Raw genomic sequence first — 23,401 nt, 5'->3', positions numbered from 1 at the left:
CTAAAAAAATATACAGAGAGGAGTAGAGAGTGATCCAACAAGAAAATACCCATACGATCGAGCAAGAAGAGAACATATGAGGAAAAAAGCAGAGGAGATAAAGAGGGCAATTCAGACGGATGAAGAAGAGAGAAGATGAGAGAGATAAGAACATGAGTAATGTGAAAAGACAGTGAATGATAGAGAGAAATGGTAGAGGAGAATTATGAGAGAGTTAATAGGAGAGATAGAGAAAATACACCAAATTAGGGAGTAAAATGGTGGGTTATTAAACCCATCGTTTTTGTTTTACCAGTGGGCAGAACACTGGGTGAACTTTTTTTGCCCACCCAACTCAACTCTCCCAAACTTCCCAAATGTCCCCCGAGTATTTAAATAAGCATTTATAAGTGGAAAAAAAAAAAGCGTTTGTGAACACTTAGAAAGTCAATCCAAACAGGCCCTTATTTTTAAAAAAAGTATAACAAAAATAAAATAGCTAGTAATAGTAATTCCTCTTTAAAATTTAAATTTATAAATCTAATTTCCATGTTAAAGAAAGAAATGCAAGAATGCGTCACCCAAACCAAAGTTCGCTTGTTTCGAAAAAGGCTCAGGAGGTTTTTGTATGAATGACTCTTTTTCAAGTGTGTTTATGATTGACGACCCACCACCACAAAATACATGAATTCTAACCTTCTCCTTACGTTTCTCCTTACGTTAGACTCCACTATCGCATTTTTTTTTTTTCTAAACACAACAAACTATGAGAAAATTAAACAATACACAACAAACGAACCGTATACATTGCTTATTGCGATACATTATAAAAAAGCGATAGGGGATGTGACGTAAGTAGAAGGTTAGAATTAATACATTTGTGAGGAGCGGGTCATCAATCTTAACGGTCACCCGTACAAAAAAACTCAAGGCTTCATGCTTGTTTCGTGTGGATCCATTATTTAAAAAATAAAAAAGATAATTAGAAATTAAAGTTAAAACAGAAAGGCTAAAATGTAATTTATGCCACATTTCAATATAAATTACCAATTCGAGAAACATTCATCAAATTGGAGATTAGGGCACTCAAAAGGGCGCAAAAGTTTTGGCGCCAATTCCAACCATTGCAATTTTCTTTTATACTGCCATCTCCAGTTCTACCGAAGCTTCCACAATTCATCGCGAAAAATGCAGCGCCAGAAATCTTTGCTATCCTTCTTCCAAAAATCTCCGTCCGATAATCGGAGCTCTGATGGCGCTGCCTCCCCCATCAGTCAGCGGCTCACTCGCTTTCCGCCGAAACCAAGCGTTGCCGGTTTGGAGCAGTCGGCTATCCAGACCACTGCGGATCCTTCCCTGGAGATTAGAGGAACCGACACTCCGCCGGAGAAGGTGCCTCGCCAGATTTTGCCGGCGATTGAGAAGAACAGAGGTTCTTCACTCTTTTCAAGCATCATGCACAAATTTGTACGAGCCGATGATAAACGTAAGGCGAATGAGAGGTAATGTTGATACTAACTAAGCAAGTAGGTCTTTGGATTCTTAGTCGACGATAGACTACATTTTTTTTTCTCCTCTCGAATCGGCTTTACTGTTCTTGAACTGCTTTTGCATCGTTGTCTCTTGTTTTTCGAAGAATTAAATGCGGTTCTGCTCTGACAATCCTTTTAAATTCGTGGCTTGTTCTATTATAGAGTTGGATTTTAATATGGATGAATGAATCCTGTAGGGACGAGGTTCAAAAAGATTTCTCTCACAACGAGGTTCGAAAAGATTCTTCTCAGTTACCTTCCATTTCTGGTAAGGTTAATGATCCAAAAGAATTTTCGAAACTAGATATAGCTTCTAGGCATCACGGTAAACTCAACGATGCAAATTTAAACGGACATAGAGGATCTGTCTTGGATATTGAAAGCGACGATGACATTGCTGGACCAGAAACACCTGGCATGCGATCTTCTATCTCTCGTTTGAAGAGATCTCAAGAGGTTTCTTTTGTGGATGGCAGTGGTGATTCTTTGCAGGATAGTACCAAAAGAATTAAACTCCTTCAGGACTCTTTGAACAAGATTCACAATGAAGTTTCTGACGCAACTAGCAAATTTGAGTGGCTCAATCCCTCTCAAGTTAGAGACGCTAACCGTAGAAGGCCTGACCATCCTCTGTATGATAAAAAAACACTATACATACCACCTGACGTCCTGAAGAAAATGTCAGCATCACAAAAACAATACTGGAATGTGAAATGTCAATATATGGACATTTTGCTTTTCTTCAAAGTGGTTAGTTCATATTATTCAACAGCACCACTGCATGAATTAGCTCTTGAGTTCAGTATATGTCTTTATCATATCGATTATGTTGAGTTTGTGATGCCTGTGCCAAATTAGGCATCTCCACAATTTTAAACCATACGAATTGTTAGTAGCATGTTTATAAAGGTTACACTGGAAGTTTGGAACCGTAAAAAAAAAAAGAGCTGTATTGCTGTGGATTTTTTTGAATTGTCCAAATGAGAATCAATTTAAATCAAATTTGGATCCTTCATTGAAGAAAAGATGGAGTGAGAGGAATAGGAAAATGGTGAATTTGAATTTAGGAATGGGAATTGTAGTCTACTTTTTCAAGGGATGTCATTTACTTCAAATTCAGAAATCATTTTTTTACTTTGGGCTGAGATCCATTTTTTCTGACCTATTCATGTAAGCACTTGCAATGATAGATTAATAAGGTATAACATATTATTTGCTAGGCTTGATTTTTCTCTATCTCAGTGAGGGGTTTCCTCTTCCACACAGTTTATGCTCCTGGTAGATTTTGCTTTCACTGGTAGATGCTTTTCAATGTGTAATTGGTACATTACCTTGATTCATTGACATCAGATTATGAAATTTCTTTTGCACATCACAGGGGAAGTTCTATGAGTTATATGAACAAGATGCTGAAATTGGTCACAAGGAGCTTGATTGGAAAATGACATTAAGCGGTGTTGGGAAATGTAGGCAGGTTAAATAAAATTAATCATTTTTTTAAAAGAAAATTTAATTTTAATTTCCAGTCTATCTATTTCTTTATCTTTTAGTTATCCATATATTCATGTGATACTGCCTATTCTACTTAGGTTGGTGTTCCTGAGAGTGGAATTGATGATGCCATTCAAAAACTTGTTGCTTGCGGGTAAGGATAGAGAACTCTGTTGTTTTGTTCACCTGATGCTTATTTATGTTTCTCCAGATTGCATTCTATAAGATGTGCATGCTTTTGTTCTCACTTGAGGCATCATCTGAAGTAGAGAGAGGGTGAAGGCGACTAAACAGAAAATGAGTAAACTAGAGGCATCAGAGCTGATTAAAAACCTTAATGAAAATTTACTTCAGCATCTTGTTTGCATGGTATTTATTTTGAGCATGTGAGGTGACACATTTCTGTGGTAACCTTTATGAAGTTATAAAGTTGGGAGAGTTGAGCAGTTGGAATCTTCAGATCAAACAAAAACCAGAGGTGCAAATTCTGTAAGTATGTCACTTCAAATATCACGGGGACATTGATTCTGATTTCTGCATAATCGTTACAAAGTTTTGATTTCTGCATATTCACATGGATTTTTGTGCCAAGTGTTTGTGTAGATGTACATCAAGATGATTTTTGAATTTGGATTTTCAAAATTTTCATAAGATAGTTGTGCTTCTCTCTTCTTGTTCTATATATTTCGGGATCTGGATGTTATACTTGAAGCAATTTAATTTCTGGCTTGTTAATTGCAGGTGATACCCAGGAAATTGGTGCAGGTTGTCACTCCATCAACCAAGGCCGACGGTGACATTGGGCCTGATGCTGTTTGTTTGCTTGCCATCAAAGAGGTATAGATTTTGATTAAAATCTTGTATGTAATTGATATTTGGACTTGTTAGAAAAATGAAAATTGTGATTCTAGATAATTTAAATTGTCATTTTTTCTTTCAGTTATGAGTTTGAGGCATATATTTATTTTTCTTCATTTCTTCAAACAAAATTTAAAAGTTCTTACCCATTGAAAAGGTTCACACTTAATCAACAGTTGAGGGATCTATTCCATGGCATTACCATTAGAAATCTCATTTTGGATTAGGAAATTATGTTAGATGACGATGATGAAAATAAACATTACATGATAAAGCTACATTGACAGTATGCTTCATTCTCTAGGAGAGCTGTGGGCTGGAGAATAATTCAATTGCATACGGGTTTGCATTTGTTGATTGTGCTGCTTTAAAATTTTGGACTGGTTCTATCAAAGATGATGCTTCGTTCGCTGCTTTGGGTGCGCTCTTGATGCAAGTAGGCAATTCAAAATTTTTCTTTTTGCATTTATGTTATTTGCTTTTGCAAGTCTGATAGTAATATGTGCCTTTGTGGTTTCTCTAGGTGTCTCCAAAGGAAATAATATATGAAGCTAGAGGTGAAAATCTTTCCTCTCATCTTGGACTCTAGGTTTTCATTTAATTGATTGATATATTTATTTTTGGCGAATTTTACCATAACGTACACAATTTAATTTTGTGCAGGACTATCTAAAGAAACACAAAAAGTTCTCAAGAAGTACTCTCCAACTGGTTGGTTCTTTTTGTGTCTTAAAAATAAGAAATTTCCTTTGATGAGTGAAAAGCTTGCCTTTTTATTCATCACATATGTCATATGTCTGATGTTACATGTCTTCTCTTTTTCCACTGTCAAATTCTTAGTAGCTACTATTTACTTGAGTAACTACTAATTCAATTATGAAGTTAATGCAATTTTATTTTACATTGTTCTCAAGTCACGAGATTTAAATTGAAAGCGATTGACTCAAGTCATGGTATTTAAATTGAAAATTGACTATTGGTGAACTAAGAATGTGTTTTGATGTTATTGCTTTGGAATGTTTTCCCCTTAGTTCCCATGATGATCGATGTTTTTCCAACTCTGAATCAATTAATATATTTTAAACAAATTGAGTAGGTTATCAGAATGATAAAGAATTGACCATTGATTTCTCAAGTTGTTGATAATCAAAGATCGTTTGGAAGTGTTCTGAAAAACTAGCTTTTGATTTTTTATTCACAATGTTTGAGCTGTAATATTTATTCTCGAAGTTCTTATTCTGCTCATCTCCTAGGCTCCACTGCTCTAGAATTCACATCAGGGTCTCAAGTGACAAATTTTTTAGAAACTTCAGAGGTTAAACTTTTGATCCAGTCTAAAGGATATTTTAAAGGCTCCTTGAATTTGTGGAATCATGCAACCGAAAGCACAGTCCATGATGACATTGCTCTATGTGCACTTGGAGGACTTATTAATCACATGTCAAGGCTGATGGTAAATATGGTTTATATGAGACAGTGATATATGCTTTATCACATAACTGTTGTGATTTATGATTTCCCATTTCCTACAGTTAGATGATGTCTTGCGGAATGGAGATTTACTGCCATACCAAGTATACAGAGGCTGCCTAAGAATGGATGGACAAACGATGGTTAATCTTGAAATTTTCAGAAACAATGATGATGGTGGTCCATCAGGTAGGTGTTTGTTTCGAATTCAAGGTCTGAAAGACTGGACAAACATCTTTTATTAATTTTGATTCTCATGTTGCAGGTACACTGTACAAGTATCTTGATAACTGCGTGACATCATCAGGAAAGAGGCTTTTGAGGTTATGGATCTGTCATCCTCTTAAAGATGTTGAAGAGATAAACAATAGGCTTAATGTGGTTGAAGAACTGATGGCACAATCTGAAGTTATGGTACTTCTTGGCACCACCTATCTTCGCAAGCTTCCGGACTTGGAGAGGTTGCTTGGACAGATTAAGGCTACTGTCCAGTCATCTGCTTCTCTTGTATTACCATTGATTCGAAAAAAGTTACAGAAACGGCGGGTAAGTATAATATATGTATAATCAGCAAATCTAATGTCATTGCTACACTCGTATGTCGAACGGGAAGTATGGGATTCTTATACTGAACATAAGCGTTTAATTATTTTTTCTACTCTTGGTCTCAAAGAGATTTTAGTTTTGACTTCCTTTGTGATTTGGGAGGCGTTAGATTTGTGTCACTCACATGACCATCATTCAAGGTTATATCATAAAATCGTTCTTGTTTCTTTTATTTTCATCGTGGGGGATGTAATTGTAAATTTTGTATTATTACTTGGATCATGTTTTATGTCCACATAATTTATCTTGTAATTTATTCCCAAGCTTTCTCTGTGCATGATTTTAATAATATGTGGAGTGGAGGAATCAAACCTCTGACTTCGAGATTAATATTACAAACATTATGTCATATGTCAATTGAGCTATGCTCGTTTTGACAACTTTCTCTGTGCATTTGTTTTACATGAAGCAACAATTTGGATGATGATTCATTCCTAACTTGTATCAACACACTATGCGAATACTGATAATATGATGCAGGTTAAACTATTCGGGTCTCTGGTGAAGGGCCTCAAGACTGGATTGGATCTATTAATTCAAGTCCAGAAGGAAGGTTGCATTATTTCTCTACCAAAAGTAGTTAAACTTCCACAGCTCAGCGGCAATGGCGGGCTTAATCAATTCCTCACTCAATTTGAAGCAGCTGTAGATAGCGAGTTTCCAGATTATCAGGTGTGCCCTTAACTTTCTTTCACATTCTATAGTTGTTTATATATACACACGAGAAACAGAATATTATTCCATCGGCAGAAGCCTCACTAAAATAACTTAAGGAGCCGTTTAGATTAAGGTTTTGTAGATGTTTGGAAATATAAGATGTTTGAGAATAAGTTGTCTAAGAATCAAAGATGACTGTGTTTGGTTATGTACGAGAATGAGAATAGAATGTCTGAAAATGTGTTATACTTTTTTAAATTATAAAGTATAAAATTAATGAAAATTAATTCAGTAATTAATTTTCGTTCGTTAATTTATTTTTATTACATTAAGTTATTAAATCAATTTTAAACCATTAACATTTAACCATATTTACCCACTCACTCTTCGGTTTAATAAATTTATTATCAATTAAATTTTTTATATTGCACATTTATATTATCAATTAAATAATCAAACAATGTTTTTAATTTTAAAAAAAATAACTATGATTATAGATTAAAACTAGAAGTACAAGTATACAAGATTATTTAATTGAAAAAAATTAACTTATTTTATAATTAATTAATTAATTAATATTTTTTTTAAAGACTAATTAATAATTTTAATAAATAATTTATGATGTTAATATCTATTACTAATCAAAAGAGACTTAAGCAAATATAATTATGGTCATTCATATTTTTCTAAAAAGATTATGGTTTTTCATATTAATAAAATAAATTATTATATCAGTATTATTATTAATAAAATTAATTATATATGTCAATATAAATTTAATTTAAATATATTTACAAAAATTAAATATATTAACAGCATTGAAAATGGAGAAAATCCATCCAATCCATGGATGAGAATATAAAATATCTTGGAATAAGATATTCCAATTCTCAAGGTTAAATACTTGTACTAAATATGGTGATAGAATATCATTTTCCATTCCTGCCCCTTATTCTCAAGGTCAAAAACTTACACCAAACAAGGGATAAGGCATCCTTTTCCTAAAGGAAGGATTACAAAAAGACCTTCCAACCTAAGTTAACGGTGTCCAAAAGTGTAGTTACAAAATAACATGTGCTGAGCATTCCAAGTAGAGGCCGTAAACTGAACAAAATCACAGAAAGAAGAAAAAGAGAACCACTTATCTAGGAAAACCCTCACATTTCTTTCCTTCTAAACGAGCCATGCTATGAAACATGGACAGTGTCGGACACACTCCAAACGCGTGTGTGACACAAAATTGTCTTATTTTCATTTATTTATTTTTAATTTCAGACATGTGGGGATATGTCTGGACACGTCCAGGAAATTTTTTAAAGAGAATGTTCCAACGTTTTATGTTGGACCAAAATTTAAAGTCCAAATCAATTATATGTTAAATTAAGTTTAGAAAAAACAAATGGAAAACCCATTTTTTAACCAAAAATAAGAAAACATAAACAGAAGTTAGAAACCTAAGCATTTCGTCTCTTATAATGAAATAATAACTTGACATTTTATTATTTTTTAGTGGAGTGCATTTAGCATTTTATGCTAAACTTATATATCCTTAAAAAAAAAAAAATAATAAAGAGCGGATCCCCAACTGTCCGTGGCCTGGTTTGTTCGAAATAGGCCCTAGGGTGTCATGTCGTATCCGTGTTCGTGCTTCTTAGATAAGCCATGGAATAGCGCTAGTGACATTTTTCCAAAGGACTCTAGGTTTATCTTTCAAGAACCGACCAGATAAAGCTTCATCGAGCCACAAACAGAGAGAACTCGCCTTGCAGCTCTGAAGGCTAATAACATTCTACAGTTTTATAATCCTTAATCCTGCTTACTGCATCTTATATCTTCTCTTGGCTGGAAATCTCGTCTGAAAATGTTTATCCCTCTTGTTTATAATCTCTTATCAGAACCACGATGTAACGGATTCCAGTGCCGAAAGACTCTCTATACTGATTGAGTTTTTTGTAGAAAGAGCTACTGAATGGTCTGAAGTAATCCATGCCCTCAATTGTATTGATGTGCTGAGATCATTTGCAGTCATTGCTCATACGTCTAGAGGGTCCATGTCTAGGCCTCTTATTTTGCCTCAATCGAATAATTCAACGTTGAGTCCAGAAAAGCAAGGGCCAGTTCTTAAAATTAAAGGGCTATGGCATCCATATGCCCTTGTGGAGAGTGGAGAAACACCAGTCCCTAATGATATAATCCTTGGTCCCGATCAAGATGGCTACCATCCCCGTACTCTGCTTCTAACAGGACCAAACATGGGCGGGAAATCAACACTTCTTCGTTCCACTTGCCTAGCTGTTGTTCTTGCACAGGTTTGTTGAATATTTCTTTATCGTAGACACAAGTTCTTGTTATAGCTGTTGATATCCGAGGTTCCATTTGGTAATTGTTTAGGTCTCGTTAGGTAATTATTCATTTTTCTTTTAAAATTTTATTTTTGTTTTTAAATTAAGTCAATTTCTCTCAATTTCTTACAATAATTTGGATCTTCCTTAAGTACACGAGTTGAATTCTTAGGCAAATTAAAAAAAAAAAAAAAAAGCTTGGTTTTTGAAAATATTGATAAAAAAGTGGAAGAAGTGTTAATAAGCTTGATTGGTTTGGTTCGGTTTCAAAAGTTGTTTATAGGCTTAATTTTAGAAAACAAAAAACAAAAAACAAAAAACCAAATAGTTATAGGATAATGCCGTAGTTTTTAGTTTTTGAAAATTAAAGCTTATAGTTCAACTCTTCCCTTTTATTTTTTTGTTTTTCTTTTTGTTTCTAATTTGTTTTGTAGTCTACTTTTTAGGAGTGTTTACCAATAAAATCAAGTCTTGAAAATCATTTTACATGGTTTGTAAATTTGTTTTTATTTTTAGAATTTGAATAAGAATTCAATCTTTACTCAGATAAGTTGAAAACCATGGTAAGGAAAATTGTGATAAAATAATTATAATTTTCAAAACCAAAAAGTTATCTAACGAGCATAAAACATAGTGTTATTTAACTGGACTCTTGTTGAATTGTAGTTGGGTTGCTATGTACCTTGTGAGACATGCACGCTCTCAGTCGTTGATACCATCTTTACGCGACTTGGTGCCACTGATCGAATCATGACGGGAGAAAGTAAGTTTATTTATCTTTTGTGATAAGAATTACTTTTGTATTAGGAGAGCCAAAGCGAGAAGAAACTGGAGGATATAATTGGTGAAAGAATGACCAAACCAAGCATCAGGCTAAACTACTAGGGTGTTAGGTATAACGGGTGAAAAAAATGCTTTTCAAATAAAAATTTCTATAAACTATAAGCGATTGGGGGAAAGGCTATCCTAAAACTATAATAACTACTGCTTGTTATAGTAAATACTGTTTTGTAATTTCAATTAGCTATAATATTATTTTAAAACTCCATTTGTTATGGTAATTGCTATTTGCTACATTTTTTACTATTTTACATTGATCACCATTTTTATTTTTTGTTATCGTTTTTATTATTTTTTTCTCAAATTAGATTATCTTAAGATTATAATAACCATCTCTTGCTACAGTAAATATTATTTTGTATTATCTAATTAGTTACAATCAACTATTTTAAAATCTTAATTTATTACAACATTTATTATTTGCTACAATTTTTATTATTTTACATTTATTATCCTTTTTATTCTTTGCTATGGTTTTTACTATTTCCTTCTAAAACTGAAATAGTTTACACTTCAAATACATATTATTTTAACTCAAACTAAAATAATTTACACTCCAAACACAAACTATTATAATTTAACTATAATAATCAACTCACTGTCCCAAACACTCTCAAATAGTTTATACCTTAAATACATATTATTATAATCCAAACTAAAATAATCTACACCTCAAACGCAAATTATTATAACTCAACTATAATAATCTAGGGCTATAATAACCAACTCCTTATCCCAAACACTTCTAATAACCAACTCCTTATCCCAAACACTTCTAAGTAATTTAAAACAATTAAAAATTTGGATTGCTTAAATTAAAAGTATTTTTTTTAAAAAAATCTTAATATATAAAAAGTTGGTGGAAAAACTTGAATTATTTTAAAAGTTAATTTTTAGAAACTCTAGATCATCCAAAGATGATTGTTGAATTAATCCAAATTTTTTTATACAATGTGTTGGAAAACACTTCATCCTCTAAAATCATTTAAGAAGTTTGTTTTAGTTTTTTTTTTTAAGGACTTAGTAAAATTGATTTGATTTAAAGAATAGTTTTTCACCTGTTATTCCAAACACGCTATAAATCTACACAAACCTATGAGTTCCCAAAGGGTAGGCTTGGTTTGTGGTAAATGCATGGACAGACAAATTTCAATAGTACCAAATATATGTTGTGAAACAAAAACACAGTGAATCCATGTCTGTTCGTGTGTTACTATGTAGGCACATTCCTTGTTGAATGCTCAGAAACAGCTTCAGTTCTCCAACATGCTACTCAGGACTCTCTTGTTATTCTTGATGAACTCGGCCGAGGAACCAGCACTTTTGATGGCTATGCCATTGCATATGCTGTGAGTTTGCATTTTGATTTACTCTATCTTATTCACAATTATTCTCTAATTTTTAGCATAAATTTTCTACCGTTGCTTTTACATGGTTAATCATTTTTTTAAAAAAAATCTTGAAGTGATTTTAAAATAATTAAAATCATTTTTGTTGTGTTCAAAATCACACCTTAATCACTTAAATCAATTCAATGTTTAATTTTAAATGATTAAACGATTAAACTTAGTTTTCATACTATTAAAATTGATTTAAAATGATTAAAAATATGTTTCAGAGTGATTTTGAAATTGACGAAAGTGATATTGACCATTTTAAAATCACTTCCAAACATACTATTAATTATTTAAAATCAATTTGGTGTTTAATTTTACACGTTTAGAAGTAATTTTCATGTTATCAAAATTGATTTTGAATAATTGAAAAACATGTTTTGGAGTGATTTTGAAAATGAAAAGAAGTGATTTTAACCATTTCAAAATTACTCTCAAACATGTCGTAAGGATATATAGTAATGATATTACATACTCGAACATGGTCATAATTCATATAATACGTAATAAACTGTAGTATATAGTTGCTACTACGAATTTACTTCCAAATAAATTCCCTGTTAATCAAACGATATTGTATGGCTGCGAATTCCTTCAGGTGTTTCGCCAATTGATAGAAAAGGTGAACTGTAGACTTCTATTTGCTACTCACTACCACCCTCTAACAAAGGAGTTTGCCTCTCATCCTCACGTCATGCTTCAACACATGGCCTGCACATTCAACGACCATGAGCTCATTTTTCTATATCGCCTTCGCTCCGGAGCGTGCCCTGAAAGCTATGGCTTGCAAGTAGCAACCATGGCTGGAATCCCGGGTCGAGTTGTGGAAGCAGCTTCAAGAGCTAGCCAAATGATGAAGCAAACCATCAGAGAGAACTTCAAATCGAGTGAGCAACGATCGGAGTTTTCGACTCTTCATGAAGAGTGGTTAAAAACCCTAATCACAGTCTCGGAGTTTAGAGGTAATGATCTCGACGAAAATGATGCTTTCGATACATTATTTTGTTTATGGTATGAGCTTAAGAGATCATATCAGTGCTAGGTTGATAAATGGTACGATAGAATATGGCATTGTAGGAAGAAGCATGACGTAGGAAATTCCTTCTGTGAAGTTTATATCATCTAATGGCGTAGTTTTAGATTAAGAGAGTATTTTTGTATTTAAGAAATGAATGCATTTAGGGTTCTACTTTAGGTCCTTTATTATTTGAGGGCTCATATTTTGTACAGAAAAATACTCTATTCTATTTTATTATGTTTTTGAATGAATTGATCTCAATATGCAGAAATAATAATAATAATAATAATAATAATAATAGTAGTAGTAGTAGTAGTAGAATCTCAAGTTTTGTAGCAGTAGGCTATACAGTTAATTTAGAGTAGACCATGCCCCTCTTAAACATTGTGTTTATTTGGGCTTCTAACTTTAGAGGGTAATTTAAGACTATTTCTATTGGTAAATTTTATTAATTGAATAATGCTAATATTGTATGATGTGTTTCTTTAGAAAAAAGTTTAGTTGAGTTGAATGGAACTAACAAATATGTTATTTAAGCGCTTTTATTAGAGTACTGCTAACACGATATATTTTCATGAGTACTATTTTTTTTTATTATAAGAACTCATTGTATTTTCCTTTCGTTTATGTGTGTGTATATATATATATTGACATTTTTTAAGTTGAAAGTAAATTTGTTTTTGAAAAAACCAAGGCATTGTTCGGTAACCATTAGGTTTTTAAAAATTAAGTTTATTTTCTTTTAATTATTTACCACGTTTTTCATCTTTCTTGAATAATAGAGTTGAATTCTTGGTTAAATTTAAATTTTTTTTAGTTTCAAAACTTGGATTGGTTTTTAAAAACATTGGTAGAAATTCAAATTATATAACTAAGCAAGAAGTGGAAGTGATATTTGTAGGTTTAATTTTCAAAAGCTAAAAACAAAAAACCAAATGGTTACTAAATGAGATCTAAATTTTTAAATATAAAACATTGATAAGATTGTTTGATAATTATTTTGTTTTTGAAAATTAAGCTTATGGATATTATTTTCACTATCAAATTTCTTTATTTGTTATCTACTTTTCACAAATGGTTTAAAAAATTAAGTCAAAATTTGAAAACTAAAAAAATAACTTTCAAAAAGTTGTTTTTGTTTTTAGAATTTGGTTAAGAATTCAACCATTATACTTAGGAAAGATATAAAACATTTTAAGAAATGTAGATGATTTAGGTTAATTTTCATAAACAAAAATTAAAAACCAAAAACAAAAAACTAAATGGTTATCAAGCATAGGTTCCTAACATTTTATTTTTATTTTTAAAATTTAAGTTTATAAACATTACTACTGCTCAATTTTGTTATCTATATTTTAAATCTGTTTTCAAAATTCAAACCATGATGTGAAAACTAAACAAAATAACATTTAAAAAATGTGAATGGTTGATGAATGTTGACTACAAATTTTCCTATCAAGAGCCTAAGTGCAAGCTCGAGGATCGAGGTCGAATATGGGATTAATATGATCTTTGAAGCATGCAAATATGATTATGCATTCCGTTTTGTGGCGATTATAAATGAATGTATGGTGAATGGGTTTATAAAGTAAAACAATATATACATTTAAAATAAATGAGGATGGAAGTGTGATGCACAACCATCTTCATAAGCAAGGGGATACAAGTGGAAAGATACAAATGGAAAAGAAAGGAGCTGGAAGAACAAATCATAAATCCTTTAAACTTCTATATAAAATTTGATTCATGTTCATAACCCTAATAAACTCCACCTCTCGGTGAGTTAGCCACATGTCATATCTCTATGATGCACGCTTATGGTCATTCAGAATGTAAGAGTGCATTTTTATGCTCTCTCGAGTGGAAAAACATTTCTTGTTTTGATTTAGTGAGATTCACAATCACTTGTTCTCTTGAATAGTTGAATGTTTCTATTTAAATTGATTTGTTAGATGGATGCAAGCAATGGAGCATGTGCACACTAAATCAAATGGACCTAGTATTTTAGTTATTAGATTAATGATTATTCACAACCCAACCCACGAAAAGTTTGTTGTTCATGGATAAGAGATAAAGGAGATGAAGTTTGTGATATGTATTGAAACAAGAGAATGATGATTGCAAATTACTTCAATGTCTTGAAGCAAAATATAAACAACGAAACAGAAATAGAGATAAAGATAGAGGGATGGACGTGTCAAGCCAGCGAGTTTAATCTTTTGCTCATCGTCTACGAGGTGGAAGCTTGCCAGACTGTTGTGGTGGTGGAGATGGCGTAAGGAGAAGGTTCCAATTAGGCGGTAGCACCAACTATTGAATTCAATCAAGCAAAACTCTTTATATAGCCAAACGAAGAGGCTTGCAACTTGTTCTGTAACTCAGAACTGCAGTCGGCGCGTCAGACACTTTTTCAGAACGTATGAGCAGTGCAGTGGTGAAAGTTTAATCAATCTGCACTTTTATTAATTCTTCGATGCAAGCTGTTTTCATTGCATGGTGTTTTCAACACAACTTTCTTCGTCTTGTCATTCTTTTTGGCTTTGATGCGTTAACTTTCTCCCTTGCAATCCTCTTTGTTAAGCTCTACTTTTGTGCTCAAATTCCCGTGTTTAAGATAATAAACACGTGATATTTCAAAGGAACTGGTTTTGCAAGTGTTGAACGCAAAGATAACATTTTGGCATGTTTTTCTTCAGATTAGTACTTTTTCTATTGATTTGTCCTAATTATTTTAAATAAAAGACATAATAACTTATAATCATGTTTGTCTTCAAGCATGTATTTAAAGCCTTAATGTATATCTCAATTTAGATTAAAGCATTAACTTAACCTCTTAACATGCTTCCTAGTTCGAGATCTATTGGACTGCGGTTCACCTCTAAGTCTTATTCACTCTCTACAGAAATATTTCCTTAATTTTAATGCGACAAGCTTATTCTTCAAAATTCTCCTACTCATTTTCAGGCATTCTTATTTCTCCTTTTCAACAATGTGCCCATGATTCAAAAACGTAAAATTTTTCTTTGTTACTTTTTATTTTGCTAAGTACACTTATTAATGGGTATGCCTTGATCTGAGTTACTCATGTTCGTTTCAGCTTGCCCTTACGGGTGTTATGCGACCATCCAACTATGAGCAAGTACCATTTTCAACTTAACTCTTGCCTTAGATAATTTTTCTTTTGGCTCAACCATTGGAGTTGTATAATTTATTTGTTTTGTTTTTGCATTGATTCTGGTTACCTACCTTCGTTTTGGCTTGCCCCCACGGGTGTCATACGAGTAGGTGCCATTCACAATTAAAACTCTTAATAGACAGGGTTTTTTTTGTGCTGACAGCGGAGTTGATTTTTTTGGATGAAATTTTATTAGTAATAAAGAGATTTTTATAAGTTTGAACGCATTAGCTCAAATCTCTCCCACCCCAGATTTTGAAGGCAACAAAGTTCTCATTGCTAAAATCGAGTTATGAGATTGCTAAGAAAATTTTGCAAAAGAGGCTTGAGATGAAGCTTACGTGCATAATAATTCAAAAAATGTTTCCTAAAGAAAAGATCCTAAAATTGAGTACTCACACCTATCTTAAAAGAATCTAAATGTTGGACAACATGTGTATTATCATTGAGTTCATAACGGAGACACATCAAAATAAAGAGGAACACTTAGAAGGCAATAAATATATATAAGAGACAAATGCAAGGGCAAAAGAATTGAATGATATTAGTAGGGGTGAAAACCCTAGCGGAAGACACATAACCATTACTCGTTATTTAGGTATTCTAAAATACTTATACACTGGAAAAATTCAGATACAATACAGATACAAAAATAAAACAACCTTCTATAAAGATATCCTAGGTTAAACATGCAATTCAACAATTCTACAAAAAAAAGAGATATAAATCTTACCTTTGTAGAAATCTTGATCGAATTAGCCAATTCTCCAATTGATTGATATTAATACCACCACAAGGCTACAATCCTATTCTTTGAGAATTGAGGTGTGGTTTGTGGGATCAAAAAAATAATTGGGAAGAGAAGGGGAGAATTTTGTTTTCTAGAGAGAAAAATTTCACATAACCTTTATGTGTTTTTCAAATAAATCGCAATTCACCTACGGAACTTAGGTTTTGCAGGTCTCTTAACCAACAGGAGAGAGAGTATGAATGTGGAAGAACCCACGATGGGAGTTATCTTATTTAATTAATTAATTTAAAATTAAAATAATTAATTAATTAAATCTAATTTAATTAATGATTCATTTAAATCATATTTAAATGAAACATCTCTCACATAACCTATAGTTTTAATTCAATTAATTAAATTAAATAATTATTTAACTTTTCAATTAAATAATTACCAAGTTAAATATCAAATATTTAATTTAACCTACAAATGAACCATATTCACTTGTATTTCTCTCATAAACTATAGTTTTAATGTGCATCAAATACACATTGATTTTAATCTATTGTTTTAATATGAATCTAATTCATATTAAATTAATATTTGAACTTCTTCAAATATTTAATTCTCCCATAAATTATTTTTGAATAATATCCAATATTAAGTTTATATTATAAAGTTTAATTAAAAAAAATATATAATGTATCATTATACATCATATTATTTTCCTAGGTGAATTTAAACATTTCAAACTCTATTCAAGACATAGTTACCTCAATTCCCTTTGCGAGTTAGGAAGGGGACCTCATGGACCTACAAATAAGAAACTTCAACAATATGCGATTAATTGGCTAAATTCATTAACTACATTAGTCAATATTCGTTAACTGTGGGTACAGTCCACTAAAGACCCACAACTGTACTCTTCTCATTGCAGATTTATTTCTGTGTCCATGGATATAAGCCAATAACAACAAGTTAGTTCTTCATGAGTGTTCGTAGCACTAGCTGGGTCAAATTATCGTTTTACTCTTGGGTCACCTCTGTATCCTTAAGTACTAATGCTCCTCTAGTGAACAACCTGTTTATCGTCCAATAATTAAACAAAAATTCCTCTCAGACCAGTGAGAGGGTAGGGCTCTTTATTCACGTCCCGGAGACACCACTTAAGGGAACACTTATCTACTCACCCTAAAGTCGGGAATGAGTGAAATCCATCTTGTATTACTATGTTCCCAGCTCCCCACTCGGATTAAGACTAAGTTGCCTAGGTCATTCTATTGAAATAGAAACCTATTTAGTCAACGGTGTTACATCTAGTGGTTATGCAAACTCATTGCATAGGATACTCCTACTCGCATGTCACCTACACGAACACGTTGGATCATTGCGTTTGTATCAAATACAAAATGGGCCATATCCATAGTGTCACCAAGATAAGGTACCCAACCTTATCCTTATACTATAGATCCTTTAGGCTGTATCTTGAACTTGATCCCTGTATGTCTTCACATACAGTTCAAGACTCATAAGAAAACTAGAATGTAAGTTTATTGAATTTAGGGTTATTAAGATAAAACGCATACAACACAATCAATAACACTTATTGAAATAACATCGATAACTCTTTATTGATGACAACCAATTATTTACATTTACTATCGACTCAAGTTTTAGGGCATAAAAGCCAAAAAACTCCCACTTGTACTAAAACTCTAGTCAATGGGATCTACATAATATCAAAACCCAAAACAACGGAAATGGTAAATAAATACAATAAACTAGGGCATCCATATAAAGCCATTATACATCTTCCACTTGTCCTAGATTATACAATGTACATGTCTCACAGACCTAGACTCTCTAGGTGACTCTCGAACATTTTAGTCAAGGAGCCTTCGTAAATGGATCGACATTGTTGTTCTTTGAATCGATCTTTGTAACGATCACATCTTCTCGTTGCACAATCTCTCTTATCAGGTGATACTTCCTCTCAATATGTTTTCCTCGTTTATGGCTGCGAGGCTCTTTAGAGTTGGCTACTCCCCCACTGTTGTCACAGTATAAGGTGATAGGCAAGTTCATGTTTAGAACCACTTCCAAATCATTTAGGAACTTCCTAAGCTAAACTACTTCATTTGCTGCTTCATAAGCAACTACATATTTAGCCTCCATAATGGAGTCTGCAATAAATCCTTGATTAATACTACGCCATACTACAGCTCCCCCGTTCAAGTTGAACACTGATCCTGGCGTAGATTTCCTAAAATCCTTGTCAGTTTAGAAATCAGAGTAGGTGTATCCCTAAGGATCAAATCCTCAGCTCCATACACTAGCTTGTAGTCCCTTGTTCTCCTAAGATACTTGAGGATGTTCTTAACCGCACTTCAGTGGTGTCACCCTAGATTAGACTAGTACGTATTGACTATTCCCACTGCATAACAAATGTTCGGCCTAGTGCAGAGCATATCATACATTAAGTTGCTAAAAGTTGAGGCATAAGGGAATACGTCTCATATCCTCAATTTCTTGAGGTATCTTAGGACACTATTCCTTAGACAAGTGAACCCCGTGTTTGAAAGGTAATAAACCCTTCTTAGAGTTGTACATTGAATATCAAGTCAACATTTTCTCAATATAAGTTGCTTGAGACAAAGCTAACGTTCTGTTCCCACGATCCCTAATAATTTGGATCCCAAACACACATTGTGCCTTTCCCAAATCTTTCATTTGGAATTGGGTTGCCAACCATTTCTTAATATCAGTAAGGTACCCTACATCTTTCTCAATTGGTAGAATATCGTCCACATAAAGTACCAAGAAAGCTACTTTACCGATGATGATTTTTTTTTTTTGTAGACACAAGGTTAATCAACGTTCTGATCAAAACCAAAAAAATTGATCACACTATCAAATCTAATTTTTCAAGATCTGGATGCTTGTGTCAACCCATAAACGGATCAATTCAACTTGAAAACTTTTTGCTCTTGACCTTGGGCTACGAACCCCTTGGACTGAGACATAAAGATGCTCTCTTCAAGATTGTCATTTAGAAAGGCAGTCTTGACATCCATTTTCTATATCTCATAGTCATAATATGTGGCTATAGATAAGAGAATTCTTATAGACTTAAGCATAGCAACAGGGACAAAAGTTTTCTCACAATCAAGCCCTTCCCTTTGAGTATAACCCTTTGCTAAAGTCTAGTTTTAAAGGTCTGTACTTTTCCAGCTACATCTCTTTTTCTTACAGATTCATGTACACTTATGGGTTTTACCTCTTCAGGTAGATTTACAAGTTTCCATACTGAATTGAAGTACATAGACTCCATTTCAAGGTCCTTGGCTTTAACCCATTGGTTCTGTTGAAATTGGAGTCCTAAATCTCTATTGTATTCTCGTAGTTTGTAAACATATACAAATAAATTGTTATTAATAAAATATTTGTTATTTTATAAGCATTTACTCAATTCAATAAACTAGAACCCTAGGTTATTTTTATGTAATTTAAACATGTATGTAAAGACATATAGGTGGTTCATGTTTAAATGATAACCTAAATAGCTTGTAGTAAAAAGATAAGGTTGGATACCTTATCCTGGGGACACTACGGATACGACCCGCTTTGTAGATGTTACAAGTGTTGTAAAGTACTAAAAAATGATCTGATCTTGATCATTCATGTGAAGATATGTGAGTGAGGTTATCCTATACAAAGAGTTTGTATAAGATTGGACCACTAAATGACTAGTCTTATTATATAACACCATTAATAGTAGAGATTTACATTTCACCAAGATGACCATAGGTTACATGACCTGAATCCTTAGTGAGTTGTGAACTCTTGCCTATGAAGGCAGTCCTTTGATTTGCATGGGTGAAAGTGGCCAGATCGTCGACTCAATATGCCTACTATTTTTTAGATTTGTTTGATTGGGGAGATAGGAACATAACTACACAAGACGGAAATCACTCATTCCCTGATGTTGGGGTAAGTAGATAAATTGCTCTCTTAAGGGTTGATTCCGGAGCTTGAACAATGTGGTCACATCTTCTCTTGGCCCGAGAGGGATTTGGTCATAGTTGGACGATGACTTATTGTTCATTAGAGGAATCAGTAGTACTTAAGGAGTTAGATGTAACTAAGGGGTAAAACAGTAATTTTGGCCCAATTGTACGTACGGGCAATTTGTGAAAGGTCATTGTATGGTTAACTGGTTATATCCAATGGACACAGAAGTATATCTGTAGTGCAAAAAGTGCAGTTGTCGGTCTTTAGTGGAGTGACCAACAATTAATGAATGTTGGGTAATTTAATTAAAGATTTTAATTAATTATCCAAGTACCATTGGAGTTTCAATCTACATTCCATAAGGTCCCCTTTGTAACTCAACAGGGATTATTGTGAATAATTTTTGGATTGATTTGAATTGTTCAAATTAATTGAGGGAATTAATTACATATGATATAATTGATTAAATTAATTATCATATAATTAATATAGTATATTTGATACATTATAATATAAAGTTTATTTTGAGAGGAATTAAATATATTTGAATGTGATTCAAATACTAATTATATGGATGAGATTCATATAATTTAGTATAAATGCGATCTATACTTAATATCATGATTACTTGAGAGAAATATAAACTATAGATCATATGTTATATTTGATATAACATATAGTTTAATATATATTGTATGATAAGTTTGTTATGATGATATATATATATATATATATATATATGTATATTAAATTTTGAATTTAATAAAAGGAGGGAGTTATAACTCCCTCCTCCTTTTTCTCTCAATTAAGACGTATGGCATTGTGGGGTTGTGAGTCTTCCTCTTCCTCTTGCATTTGATATAAAGATTTCTTCTTCTCTCCCTATCATTCTCTCCTCTCTCTTCACAAAATTTCAGTAGAGTCCACCACTTCTACTTGTTCTCAAACCTTAACAAAGAATACAAGAGGTTCTCTTGTAGTGGTGGCCATTTGAGATCTCAGTTCTTAGAGATCGAGATCTAAATCGAAGCATTCGTGGTCGGATCGACAGATTATGTGAAGAATTTTGTCTTCAAGGGTAAGCGTTACTTCATCCCTAATTTCTCCTTCTTGAATTACCATGATGTAATTTCTCTGTTTAATGCATAAATTTATGTTCCGTAAAAATTTCTGTTCTATGAAAATACTGTTAGGACCGATCCCTGCTTCCACTGTGGATCTTAGGGTTCCTTCAGGTCCTTATTTGTGTAATTAATTTCCTGATTATAGGACAATGGATCCTTAATGCCATCATCTGGTATGACAACTTGAGTTTCAGTAAAACCCAAGTAACGGTCAGGTTGTGATATAACCCTCCCACTGCATCGGGGCACTCTCAACGATTGAGAAGGACGAGACTGACCTGAAGTGCTGACTTCTTCATTAACTCTTGATGAAGAACCAGCTGCATCAATAATCCTCATTGATTATTCAGTAGCTTCATTTAATACTAATTTGCTTCGTGGTTTATGATCTCTCATGTGGCTTTCCTCAAAGAATGTAGTTGTTGATACAAACACCTTGTTTTCTTGAGGGTCATAGAACCAATCACCTCTCGTTTCCTTTGGGTGACAAAAAAATTGGCATAACCTTTAACAAGGTTTCAACATCTTAGGATTTTTCATTAGCACATGTGTAGGACAATCCCAGATTCTGAAGTAACGTAAACTAGGTTTACGCCCTCTATAACTCGAAAGATGTTTCAGAAACAATCTTTGAGGGAATATTATTCAAGATATGAGTTTCAGTCTCTACTGCATACCCCCAAAACGAGCTAGGCAATTGAGCATAGCTCATAATAGAACGAACCATGTCTAACAAGGTTCTATTTCTCCTTTCTGATACACCTTTCTGCTGAGGTGCACTAGGTGCTGAAAGTTGGGATTGGATTCCATGTTTATCATGTAGTCTTGGAATGCTAAATCCATGCACTCTCCAGCCCGAACCAGTCGAAGTGTTTTAATCATTTTACCTAACAAGTTTTCAACTTCAGCTTTATACTCCTTGAACTTTTCAAGGGTTTCAGACTTATGTTCAATTAGGTATAAGTAACCATGCATCGAATAATCATCTATGAAAGAGATGAAGTATTTGTACCCTCGTCGAGCTTTTACATTCATTTGGCTATAAAAATATGAATGTATAAGCTTTAAGGGTTCTTTGGTTTTATGACCTTTTCCACTAAAAGATATTTACCAGTCTCCCGATCCTATCGAGATTTATGTGACCTAATCTTAAATGCCAAAGATATGTATTATTGTTACTTGGAGAAATTCTTTGCCTTTTTGTTTGAATATTTGCAGTTTTAAACATCTCATGATTTAAAAGTGCGTCTGATTTAGTTGGTCTTAACACATATAAGTTGTATTCTAGTTTAGCTGAATAAATAGTCGCACCATTTTCATAACGAACGCTTCATTGAATGAAAAAGAAACAGAATAGGATTGTTCAACAAAACAAGAAATAAATACAAGGTTCCTCTTAATTTTGAGAACTATATATAAATTTTCCAAAATTAGGTATCTATTTCTAAAAAATAACTTAGCAGCTCCCACTGCATGAGCTGAAGTAGCATCTTCCATTCCAACCTCGAGCATTATTTCACCCTCCTCGAGCTGCTGGAAGAAATTACTTCCCTGTAAAACATGATTAGTGGCTCCCAAATTAAGTATTCAGGCATTATGGTCATTTTCTACTAAACAAGTTTTTAGACCATTAAATCATACTCACCTTCTTTCTCTTTCTTCTTCTCAACGAGATACTTCGTGCAATTGTGTTTCCAATGACTATCCACATTGTAGTAGAAACACATGCCCTTATCGGCCACCTTAGCCTTGGCCTTACCTTTCTCAGTAGCAGAAGCCTTCCCCTTCTCTCATTTCTTCTTATGGATCTTCTTAGAACCAGAAGATGAGGAAACATATTTAGTTCTAGAGGATGAACCCTTGTGAAACTTCTTGGAATGGGCAACATTTGCCTTTACTTCTATCGGTCCTTACATTTCATAAGAGACTGATAAGTCTGTAACTCATTTATGAGGCTAGTCATGGTGTACTCTATTTTATTCATAATTGCATTGCTGCAAAATTGGAGGAAAATCTTCGGAAGAGATTCCAAAATAAAGGACACCTGACTTTTCTCGTTGATGACTGCGCCGTTCATCTTGACGACATTGAAGTAGACCATCAGGTCGAGAACATGTTCTCTCACTGATTGACCTTCCTTCATGTGCACATTATAAACGTACTTGAGGGCCTCA

The 23,401-nt window shown here is 33.1% G+C and overlaps 1 protein-coding gene across 1 annotated transcript; it reads left to right on the top strand.

The window, feature by feature from the left end:
* The first annotated feature begins 1,049 nt into the window (after positions 1–1,049).
* Positions 1,050–12,438, top strand: MSH7 (MUTS homolog 7). Its single transcript, XM_039035313.2, has 17 exons — positions 1,050–1,481; positions 1,709–2,261; positions 2,890–2,985; positions 3,101–3,156; positions 3,425–3,491; positions 3,744–3,839; positions 4,165–4,296; positions 4,384–4,417; positions 4,524–4,571; positions 5,114–5,313; positions 5,393–5,519; positions 5,596–5,876; positions 6,417–6,608; positions 8,489–8,902; positions 9,602–9,698; positions 10,997–11,124; positions 11,768–12,438. Exons 1-17 carry the CDS (start codon positions 1,168–1,170, stop codon positions 12,209–12,211), a joined length of 3,279 nt encoding a protein of 1,092 aa, XP_038891241.2. The 5' UTR covers positions 1,050–1,167; the 3' UTR covers positions 12,212–12,438.
* Positions 12,439–23,401: the final 10,963 nt, after the last annotated feature.

This window comes from Benincasa hispida, chromosome 6 (genome assembly GCF_027475165.1).
Source record: "Benincasa hispida cultivar pf3 chromosome 6, pf3_genome.v1.1, whole genome shotgun sequence".
Taxonomy (NCBI): domain Eukaryota; kingdom Viridiplantae; phylum Streptophyta; class Magnoliopsida; order Cucurbitales; family Cucurbitaceae; genus Benincasa; species Benincasa hispida.
The sequence above is the reverse complement of the archived record's forward strand: the minus strand, read 5'-3'. Positions and strand labels throughout refer to the sequence as shown.